General features: G+C 36.5%; 1 protein-coding gene and 1 long non-coding RNA gene across 2 annotated transcripts in view; both read left to right on the forward strand.

Moving 5' to 3' along the window:
• Positions 1-3,186: 3,186 nt before the first annotated feature.
• The window catches only part of LOC591794 (nodal modulator 3), a 41,100-nt gene continuing 24,997 nt past the window's right edge, over positions 3,187-19,289 (forward strand). Inside the window, exons 1-8 of the mRNA XM_030977562.1 lie at positions 3,187-3,372; positions 13,794-13,929; positions 14,764-14,864; positions 15,272-15,378; positions 15,885-15,957; positions 16,594-16,746; positions 17,538-17,669; positions 18,814-18,903. Coding sequence (XP_030833422.1) covers positions 3,235-3,372; positions 13,794-13,929; positions 14,764-14,864; positions 15,272-15,378; positions 15,885-15,957; positions 16,594-16,746; positions 17,538-17,669; positions 18,814-18,903 — 930 coding nt within the window. The 5' untranslated portion in view covers positions 3,187-3,234. The remainder of the gene's footprint in view (positions 3,373-13,793; positions 13,930-14,763; positions 14,865-15,271; positions 15,379-15,884; positions 15,958-16,593; positions 16,747-17,537; positions 17,670-18,813; positions 18,904-19,289) is intronic.
• Positions 4,973-7,868, forward strand: LOC105445715. Its single transcript, XR_004062581.1, has 4 exons — positions 4,973-5,605; positions 6,678-6,820; positions 7,083-7,151; positions 7,773-7,868. It is a non-coding gene; the product is annotated as an uncharacterized LOC105445715 (long non-coding RNA).

Raw genomic sequence — 19,289 nt, forward strand, 5'->3', positions numbered from 1 at the left:
CCTTTTATTCCCCCCTGATGTCTTGTGCCCGTTGTGTGCTGTGCCTATTGTCGATGTGCTGTAGTCTGTTATTATTTCTCATATTTCCTCTTTTCTCCCGTCTTGTAGTCTCGTCTCTCTTTTTTTTTTTTTTTTTTTTGTTGTTGGTTGTTGTTGTGTATACACTTCTTGTTTCTTATACCACTTTTACCTATTGTATTCTTAGGTAGTCACAAATGTACTCCCATCATGGCTATCTGGCCCAGAGGGGACCCTAAAACTTACAAGCTCTGCTCTTACCAGGGTCTCCTCGTCTTTCTTTTAGTTAACTTTGTTTTTATCATTGGCATAATTTTTTATTTTTTGCATTGTAAATGTGTACTGATCTAATTTTATGCTCTTTGTGACATTTGAAAGAAAGACGAATCTTATCTTATCTTATCTTATCTAACTACTTTGGTTTCCCCTGCTAACCGATCGAGCTGTAAGACGGGAGATGCTTCAAGTGCTTCAAGCGATGGTGAAATAGTGCCATCTGTTAGTTTATTAGTTGGTATTTATTGATTGATTATATAACGAATTTTTTATTTGATCAGAGTTTGTCCTTGTTTTCAAATTTGGAATATTATCCTCATCAAATTAAATTAGCACAATCCTCTAAAGATCGCCAAGCGATTAATCATCCGTTTACGAAATGCTTGTGATAAGTCAAATTGTGTAGCAAAGCGATTAGCAAGTTAATGACAGCCCTTCTAGGTAAAAATTTCAGAAATAAAAATTGCAACTGACGAACTGACAGAATGTCATTTGTCATTTTACTGTACCCCTTTCCTCTCCCCTTCTTTTCGGGTGTGGTAATGTAAACAGATTATTCTTGAATCGCTTGATTATACACTTCAAGTCAAACTTCATTTAAGAAAACTTGACCCTTGTAATGCTATTCAGCAAGTTCAATTAGTTTGCATAAATCATTGTTTCTTAACTCTTATCTGATGTCTGGTAATTTGGCGTTGTTTCTTTCTTTGTTACATTTTCATAGCATTTGTAAAAGTAAAAAAAATGATGAAGTCAAATCCTAATGTGTGCATGATGTACTTAACATGTCTATTTCAACTGACACCATTAACACCCAAGTTAATGGAAATGTTGTTCTGCTGTCATCCAGAATGGCAGATCTAAGATTCTCTGGTAGAGGGGCACAAGAAAGGGAGGGGTACAGTATTTTTGTGTGCCGTTTAAGGTACGAAATTCGCTGACAAGCAAAAAGTCAAAACAAAAAATAAAGCTGGGGGGGGGGGGGTATTAGCCCATGCTTCTCTTTTTCTGCCCCTGGATCTGCAACTGATTGATATGATCCTTGTAATCAAAGTACACAAATTATAGGGTTGCAGTTTTAAAAATCATTCAATATGACTAATCTATTGTAAGACCATTTATGGACTGTGAATGAGAAATATATATATTGTTTTATATGTATATAGCAAAGTGAAATTTGAATTGAATTAAGATCTTTTGCAAATATCAAAAAGCTGATGTATGTGTTTAGAATGCTGAGAAAAAGATTGAGAAAGGATGGATATTTTGACATTCCTGTTAAATATAAACAAAAAAAGAATGAGCGTGAGAAATGAAACAAAGGAGTGAATACGAGAGAGAGAGAGAGAGAGAGAGAGAGAGAACGAAAATAAGAGAGAAAGAGGGGGGGGTAGGGATACAATAAAGAGAAATTGACATACTGGTGTACATACAGGAAAGCAGAGGTTGAATAAAAGGAGTGTGTACTCACAACGTTTTAAATTTAAAGAAAGAGTGAATGAAAAAAGAATAAAATGTAGAATTCACAATGTAAAAGAAAAGTATCAGGACAATCACCTCCCCGGAAAATCATTCCCCCCCCCCCCCCCCCCCCCGGACAATTACCTTCGTGACAATATTATTGCCCCTCGTGGAAAATTACCCCCACCCCTGAAAATAACCCCTAAGATCATTCCTCCCCCCCCCCGGGAAAATTATACCCCTGTTCATGAAAAAGGAATTACACTCTCATAATATGTTTAGGGGGTGGGGTTGGGGGAGGAGGGGGGGGGGATGTCCAAAGGGGGTAATTCCCGCCATACGCGCTGCTATGACAGAAAGTTACATTTTGAACCCTGGCATCGCAGCCCTACGAGCACCCTTTGATTCGGGGAATGGCGGTCAGTGTGTATGTGGGGGGGGGGGCATCGGCGCCCATCATACACCCAACACACAATTGTTCTTTTGTTCCTTCATACTGTTATTTTTGTTAATAATATTATAATATAAAACAGATAATTTACTATAATTACTATAACAAGTAAATTACAAGAAAATTATATCTGCATGTCTTTTCTGGAATTATTGAGATGAAGGAAAAAAAATGTATGTTTTATGTTTACCAACCCCTCCCCGTGAGATTAACCCCGACAATACGATCCTCATGATTCCAAATCTAACCACGTGGGAGATCGACAGCTTTATAAATTAGGCGCTATACAATTGTTTTTATTATATTAATCTTATCAATAGGCCCCAAATATGGCGTACCTCAATAAATCATTAAGAAATGTTAAATGGATACCAGGAAGCATGTGTTTAGAGGTAGTTATAGAGTTTGATCCAGGTTCAAACTTGATAAAAGCCTTTACATGTAGCTAATTATCGTCTTTATGGAGCCAAAATCTCTGTAATAATAATATCGAGTAAATTACTCTCTGGCTCCAAACAGACGATATATATGTGATTTTTAAAAAAAATACCGCTTAGCTGATTGCATATTCGTGTCTGAGATGTGTTATTATTACAAAAATGATTATGATATCATAACTTCAGAAAGAGAGAGAGAGAGAGAGAGAGAGAGAGAGACGGTGAGAAGAGCTATAAAACATAATAAGAAAAGGGGGAGTGGTCCCAGGATCGAGTGGTTTTTATGGGGGGGGGGGGGGGGTTAGACTTTTTTTTTTGTATAGCCCGAGATCAAGGCAGGAGTTATTATTTCTATTAAAGTGTGTGGTACCATTCCAACATCTACTTCTAACTTAGCGAAAATAAAATGAATAAAACAATCATTTTCTGACTTTAAATGTTAAATGTTAAATGTTAATTTTGAAAAACACTGACTGATTGACTTGTTTTAATTTCTAAGAATGTGAGATCGTGTGGATGGCTCTTTTCCCAAAATATTCAACTACATTTATACAAGACTAGCTTTCGGTGTAGCGTGGATGACCGTCAATTATGACTCTACTTGCCCGATTCGTCCCTTTCCTTTGTGCTATTCTTGCCCTTGGGGCAAGCTTAGTTCATGCTGAAGACTTCCTTACCTGTGGAGGTTTCATCAAATCAGAAATACAGATAAATTTTGCAAGGATTGAGGTAAGAAAATACGAATTTCTTGTAGTCTGTCCATAGATTGTCCTCTGTTGTCCCACCTATTTAAATTGGTGTATCCCCTTGTTCAACCTCTGCTCCGGGCAACCGGATTTTTGGAGATGAGAAAATGTTCACTACGATTTGTTCGATCACGTAAAGCAGTTATCTGTATGGACCATTCCAAATTAATGAAAGAGATTCTATTATATTGGAAGTCGTCAAAATTATGGAATGTAAATCTAAATGATGATGTGAAATGTGATTGATGATGATTAATGGATCTGTTTTTAAATTTGAAATTGATTTTTTTTTTTTAATTCTTCTTCAAAATTTGATTGTTTATAAAAATGTCAATAATTACATAATAACTAATGAGAGAATAACCATACAAGATCACTTCTCTTAGTTTGCATGAAATAAATGTTCCAGGAGAAACCTGTAAATGGTGGTTTGAAGAAAAAAATGGCATTGAATTGAGATGATGAGAGAGTGCCATGCCATAAAAATGTCTAGACTATAGAGTAAAGGAGGGGGTTTTCGGCCACTTAAGACAAAATCCTATTTTATGGACCCTTTACTTCCCATTTATTATCAATTCTTGTTTAAATCATGAAGCAAATATTATTATTATTTAAACAAAAAAAGAATCCCAGAAAAAAATTACGAATTGCCATGACAATATTCATTTCAATTTTCACTGTTTCGTAGGCAGTTATTGGCATAGCATACCAGTTTTCGGCCGCATGTACAAAGTCAATAGGAAGCGCGTGCGCGCGCCGTGCGTTTCCTTGCTGATCTATAGCACTAGCGGGCAGAGCAGGTATCCCACGCCGGAGCTCCCCGGAGCTCACCTGGCCGAAAACTAGTACTGCGGAAATTGGAATCTGAATTAGACAGAGATATCGTGTGTGCGTTGCGGTGTCCGGCTGCATTGATTTAATACATGCGGTGAGATACTTTTGAGCTTGCGACTAACACAAAATCGGACTCTAAATCTGAAAAATACTTGAAATAAAGCTCATTTTATGGTACCCATATTTCTTACAGACACGCGTAAGATACTCATTTTTCAGATTCGGGTAGCGGGACCGCCGATTACATCGCTAAAATGTGATATTTTAGGATATATTTTCCATTGCAAATGTGGTTCTTCTGTTACTCTGGCATGGTATGGTATGTGTGGGATTTGTGATATGCTGTTATGTGATGTATTTTAAAGGGATTTTACCATGCATCCAACGGATCGGCCGAAAACTAGTGATGGTCAATTACCCCCTCCTTTACTCTAGATCTACTCTTTTTTTTCTTAGACTAAATAATCAAGCAGAACAGTCTCAAGATTATGGTGGGCTTTGTTTGTTAATTACCCCATCCTTTACCCTAGATCTACTTTTTTTTTCTTAGACTAAATAATCAAGCAGAACGGTCTCAAGATTATGGTGGGTTTTGTTATTTTGATTTTCCTTTAACATTAAAGGTATAGTTGAGTATTGGTAATTTCCAAAGTGCCCCTCCAAAACAAATTTGGTTTATTTCAGTACCATATGAAAGATCATCGAAAAAAACATGGGAGATGATAATAATTCCAAATCAAATGCTCTAACTGTTGTGCCATTTGCTTTCAAAACATTATATAAAAGTGTTTGACGTCCGGACATCACTTTTGACTTTCGACGGTTTATTTTTTGAATTTACGTGTTTAGCTCCCTCTATGTCATTTAACAACCAGCGTATTTACAACGAGTGTTTGAGTTCGTTGGTACGTACAGTACTACAGGTAGCTAGCAGGCGGGTATCCGACCGCGCGCTAGTAATACAGTACAGCTGATCAATTCCAATACGCTGCTTTCACGTAAAGTATAACACACACAGCTCATATCAGATTATCACCGGCGCCGATCGAACGCTAGACAGCTACAGACAAGCTTTGATTGAAATACGATAACGAGATCGAGATTGGAAAAGGAGCTCGAGGTCACGGACGATGGCCGACTCGGACTCAGCTAGTGCTAAGCCTAAGGACAAGGCTAAGGCTACGCTAAATCGGAATAAGACTAAGTAAGACGGTAAGAGGAAGGAGAAAAACAAGCAATGGCAGCTCGACCATCCGGCCCAGAGGAGGCGCGGGAGTGGCTGTGAACAAGGCCAGGGTACGGCGGAGAAACTTCGCGAGCTGCAGGCGGCCTTCTCGTTGCCGAGTCTAGAGGATGCAATAGACATGCCAGCTCACTGAGAGGTAAGTTGAAATGATATACGCCCCACTGCATTGGGTAGGCCTACCGTTTTAATTTGATCTAGTCTAGAGACTAGATGCATGGAATCGGCAAATTTAAGAAATTACGTTTTGTTATCTCTTGCCTTGGATTTTTAATTCAGATTTCATGAATCATATGATATTGATAGTCTAGCCTAGGTCTACAGTAGACCGAAAGCTTCAGTCTCTATATCGTCGGTTGTTCCACTGAGACTATGTCTGGCTCCACTAGACCTCCGGATGAATTTGGTTCAAATGAAAATATTGGAAGCATATGCGATCCTACAATATTCAGTGAACGTTGTCGCGTTGAAATCGAGTCTAAAGTGATGAAATTGTAAATAATAATCTCTTTATGGGGTATACTATAACTCTCTCTCAAGGTCAATATATTAATTCAGCTATACAACAAGCTACAATTGACCGATTGGCTATTACCTTTTTGAAATTATATATCACAACTACATATTCCGGGATTTTTATGGTAGCAGCTACCGTTGTACGACCGTAGGCGCTATTTTAAATTTATCAAAATTTACCGGGAGCACCGGTAAATTTTTATATTCAATTTTTTTCGAAAGCAGAAGTGTTTTAGGAGCTAAATTTTCTAGTGCTTATAATACTTCCACAGGGGCATCCAAATATATCAAAATTGTAAAGAATCACTATCCACCCAATTTTCAAAATTTCCCAAAACTTTGTAATAGACCCTACCTTTAATGTCCCTCGTTACAACTGCAGTTTTCTTTGTAATGATGACGTGCAGGGCTAGTCAACCGGGTAAACATCCTGCTCTTTTTAAAAGTCGACAAGGTTATACTATAGCTTGCTTGAGATGTGACTGTCTCATCTATATTTATCTCTACCAAAGAGTGTCTCAACTTCACATACATGACAGAGAACCAATGCATCAGTTATTAGTCATGCAAATTCCAAATCTGGCTAGCTGTGATAATTATTAGAGAATGCCATCTTCAAAATAATTTCTTTTGGTGATTTAAAATCTGAATGTTTTTTACTTTGTGAATGACTTTCGTTTCTTCACTTTTTACAGATATGAAGAACAGACAACACAATCCATCCCCAGCGAAGAAATTCCAAGCAGCAGTAGGGGAATTAGCAGGTGAATAGTACAAGTCACCTTTGACCGCAAATTCATGGAGAACTTGGCCTACTCTGCTGATTTGCTCGCTTCAGGTAGGATTCTGTATACATGTACGAAAGGCTCTGTAAATTGAGAGGAATTTAATGAGAATGCGTTCATTACGTACATGTTTGCAAGATTGAGCTCTTTTTCGGTTATGACCTATAAAATTGGGACATATCAGCAGGTCAAGATAATGCATCTTATTTGCTCATGTGTATGACATGGGATTTTCAATATTGATTTTGTGGTATGAAAATAATGAAATGCCCTATCATTTATATCAGTTTTTATTTTGTTTTCATAATTCCTTAGGCACACCAGCATGCTCGAGTGTTTCCACAACCATATACTGATGTATGCTTCCAAGCGGTATTCCTTTGAGTAAGTATTTTTAGTATCATTTTGTATGTTTGAAGTAAGATTGTGGAAAAGTTGAAACATATCATTACAGTACGGTTACAGTTACAATATCATATTTTGAAGCAAATAGCAAAGTTAATGAGAAATTATGAATGACATCTATATAAATGCTGAAATCACTTTTGGATGCATGCAGAGTCTTGAAACAGCAGACTTTGTATCGTACTTGTGTCGGTACCTGATGTTAAGTCAAGTTGGAGTGGTTGTAGCAGGGAAATGTAACTACCTTTAATTAAGAGTCAATAATTTACAACACAAATCCAGAACTGAAGTGAATGGCTCGTATTCACAAAGGAGGTTTGTACAAACCATGGTTTGGCCAAGGTTTACATCTATGGAATGCCATTTGTAAACTGATGGAGAAGGAATGTAAACTCCATACTTGTTAACAATGTTAATTTACAATTTACGGTATGCGAGCAGCATTCCATAGATGTAAACCATCGTCAAACCATGGTTTGTACAAACCTCCTACAAACCTCCTTTGTGACTACGGGCCAATGAGTCTGAGATTTGTCTAAAGCATTTACTATTCATTCATCATGGTAGTGGTAATACCAATTGTTTGTCTTATCCATCCAGCTACCCAGCAAACTGGGCAAGGAATTTGCTTGCGGTCATCGACTACATGGCACACAAGGACAGGCCTGACCAGATTGATGTACAAGGCAATACAAAGTGAGTGGAAATTAGAAAGAAAGAAAAAAAGGTTTTCTTTTCTTTCTTGTTTTTCCTGTTTTTATTTGTACATTTTTTTTTAGATGGACAAGGCAATCCAAAGTGGGTGGAGTAAAAAAAAAAACCATGATTTTTTGTTTTCCCTGTGTAGTTGGACAGGGCAATCCGAATTGGCAGTTCTTTCCCATGAAATTTATCAATTTTGGGGAAATTATTAAATATCTAATTGTCCTTCCTGGGAACGCCCCTTTTAAATCGCCAAAATATGACGTCATCTAAAGAAGTTGTCCCTGTACACGACGCACATCTAAATTATGTAGATGACGGACTGTAAGCTGATGGTTTGTCAATCATGCTGCTGATTTTGGACCCTAAATGCGGACTTGGATTCAGTGTAATAATATACTTGGTGTGTAATGCAAGGTTCTGGAGTCATCAAAATCATAAATTTGGCAGAGTTTTGGTAAAGTAACAATCACTTACACAGAAAGATGTATATGGGACAACACACATGGTGTCGGCCTGTCGGGGCTAGTACTACCCTGATTTCCTTATCTTTCTATGCTCATTACTCAGCCAGTATACATTTTCTTCCAAAATTGTTTGGCACATGACATTTATTTGTAATCTTGAACATTCAGTGTAAGTTTCGTTAGATTCTGTGAGAATTCATTTTCTTTTTTTACCAGAACTCAAGTTTATCTTTAAGAGATATGAATCATTTCCAATTGACAAGAATGAGTGTGCATATAATGCAACTTGTTACATTTTGCATGTTCTTTTATTTTATGATACAGATATGTTGCAGTATGGTCAAAGCGTGCCAACAACTACGTGGCCCGGAAGGAGAAGGTCCCCAAGACCTACCCCTACATGTATGTACAAGGACTCATCGGTGCGATACTGGAACGCAGAGAACAGGACCAAGGACCACTGTTCTCGAAGGCTGTTCTGCTCCCTGATGACCCTAGACACACAAGGCCCCGGCTTGCACCATTTCCTCCACCACAAGTTGATGTGATCCTAGCCAGGAGACTAGGCCGATTAGAGAAATCCATGTAATCCTCTGTAGTGAACATTTGGGATTGTCTGACTTGAGAACTGCTTTTTTTCGAGCAGAGACTAAGGGATCCAAATGGCGTCCTTCCGTCCATCCTCCGTGACTGTACACAAATTTGAATGAAGTCTAATGTGAAATCTTACCTGCAAAAATCAATTAGGGTTGCTAACTTTCCAACCCTGCATCTGTTTGTAACCATACTTGATTGGTAGATGCCCTTTATTGGCCTCCATGATATTCTGGAGTTGAAGGTCACATAAGTAGGTCAAAGGTCAAATGAGGTTCATTGTTGCATGATTGCATGCAAGACTCTTAATCGCCTCGATTTAATTTGTCCATGTGGCATGTTTTTAGGCTATCTTGAGGATTGGTTGGAACTTAACATTTTGGACTCATTTGGTTGCTAATGATTTTGTGGTCCGGAGGTGAAAGATTGCATGGCTTAGCATTACGAGCATGTATTCTTGATATGTCAGAGACCCTTTGACAAAATACCACCAAACTTGATACTAGAGTGTCCCTGGGGATCATGGGGATGTGGTTATCTGGAGAAAAAAAATCACATAACACATGATATACATGTACCAGAAATAAATTGTTATTGTTGCTAGATTAGCCACCATGCTTGGCACTTGTATATTGTATTACAATAAGAGGTTGGCAAGTTTACAAATGGAAGAAATGTAGGAATATAAAAGACAAATTGTGACATCAGTGTATAAAAGCTCTATGTGATTTATACAATTCATAATTTGTGATAAAATCAGTGCTTGCTCATGTGGAAATGGTGGATATTTCAATTTGTATCTATTTGGCAACCTATATTCCTTGAAGAAGTTACGGTAGTAATTATAAAATTTACAGCCAAGAGGTCAAACCATGAGTCAACAATGTGTTTGGTTTTAGTGACTGTGCATGTAACCGAGGTGACAGTCGATCATGAAAAAGACTATACTTCGGAACCTGTTGAAAATCAACATGGACAGAAGAAAGATTTGTAGAATATCTTATTGTAAATAGTCTTCATTTTTTGTTTAATGCAATCAATGTGACTAAAATAATGCAAGCGAAAAAGAGAAATGATCACAAGACAGCAAAACAGTTGGTTTCATGCATCATTTGAATCAATGAACGTGAATCAGCTCAACGCCAAAGTATTGCGGTTCAAGGTTATACCATCAAGAGATATGCTGCCTGTAACTACTTTGTAGTTTGAAAGGGTGTATAAAGGAATAAGGATACAGTTGGGCAGGCGAGTCTTTCTGTTGGTCTATTGTAAAAAAGTGGGTCAAATTTTTTCCAATTTTTTTGCAAATTGTAATAAAACTTGGTATACCGATTGACCCGAGGGTGTGCAAGACACATTTGTTGTGTCTGTCTGTTAAGGTACCTCCATGGTAACCAAGCTTTGCACAAAGAATACAATTTTGTTTTAATAATCTTGTGGAGCATATTCTTTCCAAGTTTTAGCAATTTTATAGTTTTGGTATCTTTGATGAGGCATTATAATAACAGTATAAAACTCAATGCATGTGCAGTGTGTAAAATAAGTATGTGAGCAAACTATTGGAAGTAGTTTGATCGATTCATATGAAACTCAGTACACACAACGCAGAATTGTCTTTTGTGTGTGTATAGGACATGACCAGTTTTGAAATGTCTGTGCTATTTTTTTGAAAAACCTTATGTTGGATGTTAATCACTTGAGGTGATATTCATAGTCGAGCATTAGGGAAGATGAAAGACATATATGTACCTAACTATACTTAATTTTGTGCTGAAACTGATATGATTCAGGATTTGAGATCGATATGGAGTATGTATACATGTATACTCGTACACATTAAGGAAAAGAATCACTCAGACAATTTTTAAAGCATTTATATATAAAGTAAGATGTGAAACTTAAAAGATAAAACCAGTTATGGTCATGCGACTGCATTGTGAAAGGATTGTTGTGGAATCGATCAGAAAAGGTTGATCATCTAGCATATAAGTCTTGGTGTGTACTGCAAGGTTCTAGAATCATCGAAATGATAAAAAAATTGGCCCAGTCTTGGTAAAGTTACAAGCACTGTACACAGAAAGATGTATATGGGACTACGCACAAGTGCGCGACACATGCGTTATATCTATCAAGTCCAAATAGATATAATAATTTACCGAATATATCAATTAGTAGGCAGTTTCTCGGCAAAATTTGTATGATCACGTACTAGTCAAAACATTGTGTGCGGGCAAGCACTGAATCAAATGACCGGGGTAATAGTATATTTGTCAAGCGCGTAGAAACATTACTGTTATAGATACTTTTCTTTGGTAAACTTATCTACACATTGCCTATAGAGTATGTCAAGTTTTTATGAAAGACACAAGATAAGATGTATATAAATAAGCAGTAACTAATAAGTAACAAGACATGGTGGTATACAAATAAAGTATATTGCTCCTTCTTAATGACGACGGTTAAAGTTGTCATAGCGATAGATGCTAAATAAAAATGTGCCTTTTTTAATACACATGATCTGTTTGTATGCAATGGTTGAAATCAACATCACGTTTAAATATTGCCTTCAGTACAGCAATTATAATTTGTATTCATCTCAATAATGTTGTGTAAATTTAACTGTTAGTTATGGCCGAATAAAGCTTTCAATGTACACCATAAAAATATGTTATGTATCTTCATTTTAGCATTACTATAATTATATTAAAATCTTATGTCTTTACACATTTACAAGTTATCACGTACTGACGTAGGTCATGCAATACACAGGCACTGTAGAACACAACTTATTTACAAGAAGTTACAATCACTTTTTTTTTAAACTTTACAATTGCATGCAGTACCAAAATAAGAATACTGAAAAACACTGCATTATGGACAAGTATGAATCAAGTAAGATGTTAAATTAATTCACTACTGTTATTCATTATAGTATACTGATACAACAATTTTTAATATTTTTTTTAATTTATTTCTTTTTATTTCTCCACTTTCCCTTTAGCCATGTACCTTCATGTTGTTATATATGTTAAAGGTGTTGCTCTGGACCTATAACATATGATAAGACAAAAAATCCGCCAGTTATTTCTGATTTCTATCAAATTTTTAGATTTTGTGTTGTTGTTGTTGTTTGGTATTATCGGCGTTTCATTCTTTTTTAGAATATTTACGCCTTTCACTTTATTTCTTTTTTTTCTTCTATTTTTGGTACTATTTGTCAATTCATATTCATCTCTTTTTTTTGGATAATATAATCTCAGATCTACTGGTCCATGAAAACCCCTCACCGCAATTGGCACCTTCCTGCCAGACCGGCGCGGTACATTGCGCAATCTTCTCGGCCATCATTGGCCAAGGCAACTCTGGTGCCGGTGAGAGGATTCTGGGGTAGATCTTTTGAGTCTCTTGTTTGGGGTTTACCGTCCTCAATCCGTCTTTACTCTTTCTTACCTTTTCTCTTCTAGTATTTTTCCATTTTGTAAAACCTTATTTTTCTATCAAAGTGGGTATCAACATCTTAGGGCATTTGGTTGTCGTGTGATATGTGCCAAAAAAAAAATGTGGATTTAGTAATTCCTTTTTGAATGAAACATGGATTTAGCTTCTTTTGGAATTGAATGGATTTAGCTCCTTTTGGAATGAAACTGTAATAATGTTGTTTACTTTCTTTTCGAAAGGTTATATTTATGTGTGATTTCACTATTATTATTTAAAAGGAAAGGTTTGCTGCTAAATTTGAATAAAATTTCAGTGACTTTATTGAGAAAATATGATTTATTTTTTATTTTTTAGGTACAATAACATGTTTCATTCCAAAAGGAGCTAAATCCACGAAAATAAAAAATCAAAAAATTTAGTAAACATCAGAAAAGCCGAAGGGAAGATTTTTTCTTATCATTATTGGCAGATAATCAGGTCCATGCAGGGTGACACCTTTAACATATATAACAACATGAAGGTATACATGGCTAAAGGGAAAGTGGAGAAATAAAAAAGGCAATTTACTCAGAAGTACCCAAAGTGGATTTGGCTCCTTTTGGAATGAAACTCTTCACATATTATAAAAGGAAGACAAGTAATATAAAAGGAAAAACGAAGGCCCACGTCATTTACATAGAAGGTAGGTGGACAGATAACCTCGATGTTTTTAATCTAATTTCATCTGGGAGATCATTCTACAGCTTTGTTCCTACAAACGAAATACAAAATTGCCCTTGCGTTGTCTCACATATTGGTTGATAGATAGAGTAAGCCACTTTCTTTACACTGTAGAAGTAATCAACTGGGTCATACGACGTACAATACATACACATACACTACTACTAGGTCGAGCGTACTCGCACTACATACACATACAGTATTCGCATATCGCGCTCAAAAACAATAGCGCTACCAGTACCACAGACCATGCAATTATGTGCAGGCCTCGCATACCATAATGTGTACAATATAAATCAGTCAGCGCGCTACAGACATGGTTCGGATATTACTTGCACGCCCATATCCGATCGTCGTCTTGGCGAAAATTCACGGTGTGCTGCCGCTTGACCGAGAGGTGGCGCTATACAATTACACTGAACACGCCTCGAAAGTAAAATTTTTGATAAATAAAATCATTTGCAGTCGAACAGGTTTTTTGCATATAAATTCACTCTAATGTAATATTTCGGATTTATATCTTCAATGATGCATTCTTAGACATTTATTGTATGTTTTTTATGTTTAGATCATAGTTTCGTTCGCTAATGTGAGTATTGACCAACACTCAACTATTCCTTTAAAGAAAAGTAACATGTTAATAAAAGTAGATTATCATTGATTGAATTATAGTTTTAATTATTATTGTTATTTTCTGCAGGTTAAGCTTTACACCAAGCAAGGAGCTTTGAAGTATCAGACAGACTGTGCCCCTAACAATGGCTACTTCATGATACCAGTCTATGATAGAGGAGACTTCGTTCTCAAGCTAGAACCACCATCGGGATGGAGCTTTGGTAAGGAGAGGGTTATGAACAAGCACCTCCATCATTATCATTATGATCATCATCATCACATACCTGCCAACCCTCCCGCATTTTCCGGAATATTCCACATTTCTGGAATTTTAGGACCTTAAAATGCGGGAGATTCCGCATTTTAGAAATTTAAGCCAAATTGGGCTTGTTTTACCATTTGCCGCGATTTGTGTGGGGGACGCTCTACTGACTGAGCCAACACACCTATACTTCAGTAATGATTGGTGCAAAAAAAACCTTCATGAAAAACTAACATGGAGGAAAAATCTCCTGAAAGAAGATATTAAGTAGAACTTTACTAGACGATAGTTTTGAATGTTGTCAGTTTGGCACGAAAGCCTAGTTTCCCCAATTTTATAATCTTGATTATTCAGATATAAAGAAATTTATCAATAGCCTCACATAGCCAAAGATTAGATGATCCTACATTTGCTTCAATGACAATAACTCCGGGATTTATTTTGTCAAATGCGCAGGTAGGGCTTGACACTAAAAGGCACCCAGGACATATGGGCACCCAAAATATAGGTCCGTACCCCCAAAATTTCATTTTAAAAAAACATCCAAAAAACTACTGTGGAGCACTGGATCGGGTAAGGGTAACAATTGGGTTTTAGCTTTAGGTTTAGGGCTAAGCTTAAGGCTGGTCCAGAGTCGAATTGTGTAGGAAACTTACGCGAAGCAATTGTTGCTGGAGGAAGTGTCTCACCAATGATCATGATTCATCTGTAGGCTTGATCGTTTAGTGACTGACTATTGTGAAAATATTTAGATTTTCTCAAACATCTTCAAATCGACCTCTTCTTTTGACAGAGCCAACGAGTGTTGATCTCAAGATTGACGGTGAGAGTGATCCATGCAGTCAAGGAAAGGATATCAACTTCTTCTTCAAGGGATACACCGTCTCTGGAAAGGTAGGCCACTAAACCCATGATAAGTCTCAAACATACCTGATGTAGCAATATTTTGCCAAAAGAAAAGAAAGGCTTTCGGTTTGGCGACTACAAATTATATGAATTGTAAACTCTTATTTGACTGTCAACCATGTTTACTTCTTATTTCTTTCTTTCTTTTTCTCTTCCTTTTATTTTTCTCCTCCTTCTTCTTTCTCTTCTTATGCTTTTTAAAAAAAAGTTCTTTCTGTCTTATTATTTCCTTATCTATTTATTACAAAAGTAAAGTATCATAAAAAAAAAAAACTTTTGCCCTGCCCATATGACAACTTGTGGTTAGAACCTGTATCTGAATTCGTCGCATAACTTTGCTAATATAGATGTTAGGTCACCAAATCTATTTCATCTCTGCCTATTCCTCTGTTTAGGTTGTAAGCAAGGGCAAAGCAGATGGTCCAGAGGGAGTGCTCATCTCTGTCAAACCAAAGGATAAAGATGCTGTTGCCATAGAAACACGGACAAAAACTGGTGGAGTGTGAGTACAGTTCTCTTATTCAGGGATGCTAGTTTTCAGGCAATAGCCTGAATTCAGGCCCTGGCGAGCATAGTTTAGGCTATTTTGTGTACAAAATAGCACATTCTAGGTGATTTTCATGCCCTCTGATCAATTCTAACTGGCATCCCTGCTTATTACTTCATCTTCATAATAGAAATATAAAACTTAATATCAAGTGAATCACCTTGAATTTGTGTATGGCTAAAGTATAGGTTTTTCATCAACAACAAGAGCTAGCACCTATTTTTAGGTCTAGATGTGGGGATTAATTTGGGGCAACTATATAATAAAGAAATCCATTGAAAAGGGGACCAAGAAATATATCTTCAAGGCTATAGATATTACTGTACATTCCTTAGTAACCACAGATATAACATGTTTACATTTTGTGTTCTGCTAAAAAGTGATTCACTTTGACATTAAGCCATAATATGAATCGATAATTAATAAATTAATAAAACTTTGTATCATTTCAATTTCCTTAGTTACAACATCCCCAACGTGTTACCCGGTGATTTCATCATCACAGCCTCTCATCCAACATGGACTTTTCAAAAGGTGAATTTTCTAGAGTTATGCACTTCAATATGTAGTTTTTTATCAAATATCTGTTTGTACTGGGCCCATTGCATAAAACTTGCCATTGATTGTGGCTTTGCCATCAATCATAACTTCCAGGGAAACCATCAATGGTGTTAGCTTTATGCAACATTGCCATGTCAGTATATCATACTAAGAGATCAATCCACTTTTATGTTGCTTGTATGTGAACTTGAAGAAGTTACAGTTATTGCAGTTTGTTTGACAGATCAACGTTTCCCTTTTTCCCCTTTTTCCCCTCTCTTTTTGAAACATGAGACTATCTTGTAATAGTTGAATTATTAGTTTTTAAATGTTGTTATTTAATTACAGACCCTAGGAAGAAAGAGGAATTAGAATTAACTTGAGAAAGACATTGCTAATGATAATGATAATAATAATAACAATATTGGATATTTGTATAGTACACTTATCCACCACGCAAGGTGCTCAAGGCACTCCAATATTACCTCAGCTTTGCTAGGTTATTGTTTTTGGTGCTTACATCATTCAAGGAATTATTTTCTACCAGTGCATGTTTAATGTCTGTATTAAGCATGATTAGCATACAGTTTGTTGCTTCCCCTACTGACATAATGGTACGTTTTTACACAGGCCAGCATTACACACACTGTCACCAAGGATACAGCCACTGTGGACTCTCCCATTATTGTATCTGGGTATGATGTAAGAGGCAAAGTGATGAGCGAGGGTGAACCAATCAAGAATGTCTTCTTTATTCTTTTCTCTGACACAGTGAAACCAGAGGTGGGCATATCTTAAGAATTTTTCTATTATTCAGAGAAAAATTTGTTTTATTTTCCTTTATTCTGTCTTATTCTATCTCTTTCCTTATTCTGGAAAGCACATAGGAATATGTGATTTTCAAATATTGTGTATTATTTTTATTCTATTTTTCTTCTTCTTCTTGTTCTTTTTTTTTCCTGTAAAAGAACAAAAATCTATGGTCTACGTTTTGAGAGAGAAAGAAAGAAATGCAACAAATGGCTTGAAATCACAGCTTAGCTACGTTAGTGTGTCAGTTTTAATTTTTGTTTCAGTTATTGTACAAGAAATTATTGACTTTTCCCTTTCAAGACATGAGTTAAAGGTATAGACCAGTTCTGGTCATGCAATTGCATTGTGAAAGAAACGTTGTGGAATCGATCAGAAAAGGTTGATCATTTAGCATATAAGTATTGGTGTGTACTGCAAGGTTCTGGAATCATGAAAATGATCAGAAATTTGGCCCAGTCTTGGTAAAGTTACAAGCACTGTACACAGAAAGATGTATATGGGACTATGCGATATCTATCCATGATTGGTAATAAGAGCTTCCATTTCATTATTTGAGAGGTGGGCGTTTCCGAAACTGGTCTATACCTTTAAAGGTAATTTACAGTCTTGGTAGGAGTTACATTAGTTGGAAGAAAAAAACATTCCTGCATTTTGGGGTTCCATACATGCATATGAATGGTACCGTTTAAAAAGCTCTGGATACACATAAGTATGACAAAATTGAATAATAGAAGATTGTTCCTTTCTCTTAAACTACACAGGATGTGGCTGGGTGTCAGAAGAGTGTGGTCAATGGCTACCAGTCTGAGGGGAAATCCCCCTTGTGCCATGTGCAGTCTGATGTGGATGGCCAGTTTGTGTTTCCAAGTCTTGGCAGTGGGGTTTATAGAGTGGTGAGTAAACACAGTATTCTTGCATTTTATTATGTAAGTTATGACGTTTGTTAGGATGAAGTGATTACCAGTCTCTTAGTTAATGTAGATTGTATTAGATGCAGTGTTCAATCATGTCAGACATACATAGTGGTCAGAGCATGTGTTCTACAATCGGTCATCGGTTGTCCATTCAGTAAATCAGTCAGTCATTTATTGAACATTAATTTACTTTTATTTGAAGATATTTGTGGCTTACACCCAGTAAATAAGATCGATTGATCGATCTGTAATTGAAAAACAAGTCAGAAAAAAATCTTGGAACCAGCAGGACTTGAACCTGCATCTACTGCTTGCCGGGCAGCGACTCTACCACCAGGCCATCACTGGTCCATGGCACAGTCGCGACTCTACCATCAGGTGTAAGCCACAAATATCTTCAAATAATTGAAATTTCTCCCAGGAAGCATTACATTTACATAAGTTAATTAACTTGTCCATAATCAGTCAATCAAAGCATCATCCATCCAGCCAAACTGTCAACCATTCTATTATATAAATATTTAAATAAATCAATAAATCACTCAGTAACCCACTCCACCAATCAATCAATTAATCACCCACTCAATCAATTAATCAATCAATCACCCACTCAATCAATTGATCAATAGATCAATCAGTCTGAATTTAATCAGTCAAGCAAGTATGCTTTCAATCAATTAATCAATCAATTAGTCAATCAATCAATCAATCAATCAATCAATCAATCAATAAATCAGTCAAGCAGGCAATCAATCAATGCTTCTCTCTTACCTGCAGGTACCTTTAACACTATGTCAATCTATCCTTTAATCAAGCAATATTTACTCCGCTGCTATTTACAGGAACCATTGTGTCAATGATAATGATGGTACAGTCAAACCTGCTTTAGTGACCACCTGTCTACAAAGGCCACATTTCTTGTTTCCCTTGAAAATGATTTCTCATTGAATCATGTACTAAAGGAACCTGTCCAGAAAGACCACTTTTTGTGTTTCCCTTTGGCGGTTGCTATAGATAGGTTTGATTCACAGCAGTTATATGGTGCCATATTTTTGTTTTAAACAATTCAAAGTTGCATTCAATCATTCAATGACTGCATGTATTTCTACTTTGTTGTGTGTAGGTACCTTTCTACATGGGTGAGCACACAACGTTCGATGTGGTTCCTTCATCACTTCAGTTCACTGTTGAACACAACACCATTCAGCTGCCTGTAAGTCAAATACACCAGTCTTCTAGACTCTGGAATTATATCTGTGCCGTTTCTTTATTGAATGTAGAAAGCTAACATACGGCCTCCTCAACGAGGACGTTTTAGGACAACTTCCAACAGGTCCACGTAATAAAGATTTCAAAAGGAACTTTACACTCCAAATTTGCAATTTGCAGACAAGGTAAAACAAAAACACTTTTCCAGCCATATGCATCTGGATACATCCTGTAATATGAATATGACACAAAGTCAAATAAGCATTTCAGCAAGCCGAAAAAATAATTGTTATCATAACCAGGGTCAGATAATGATTTATGATTGCATTTGATAATTACACTTTAATAATTCTTATTGCTATATTTTTATCTTTGAAAACAATAGTGCAT

Source organism: Strongylocentrotus purpuratus, unplaced genomic scaffold (genome assembly GCF_000002235.5).
Source record: "Strongylocentrotus purpuratus isolate Spur 01 unplaced genomic scaffold, Spur_5.0 spur5_scaffold_1, whole genome shotgun sequence".
NCBI classification, from domain to species: domain Eukaryota; kingdom Metazoa; phylum Echinodermata; class Echinoidea; order Camarodonta; family Strongylocentrotidae; genus Strongylocentrotus; species Strongylocentrotus purpuratus.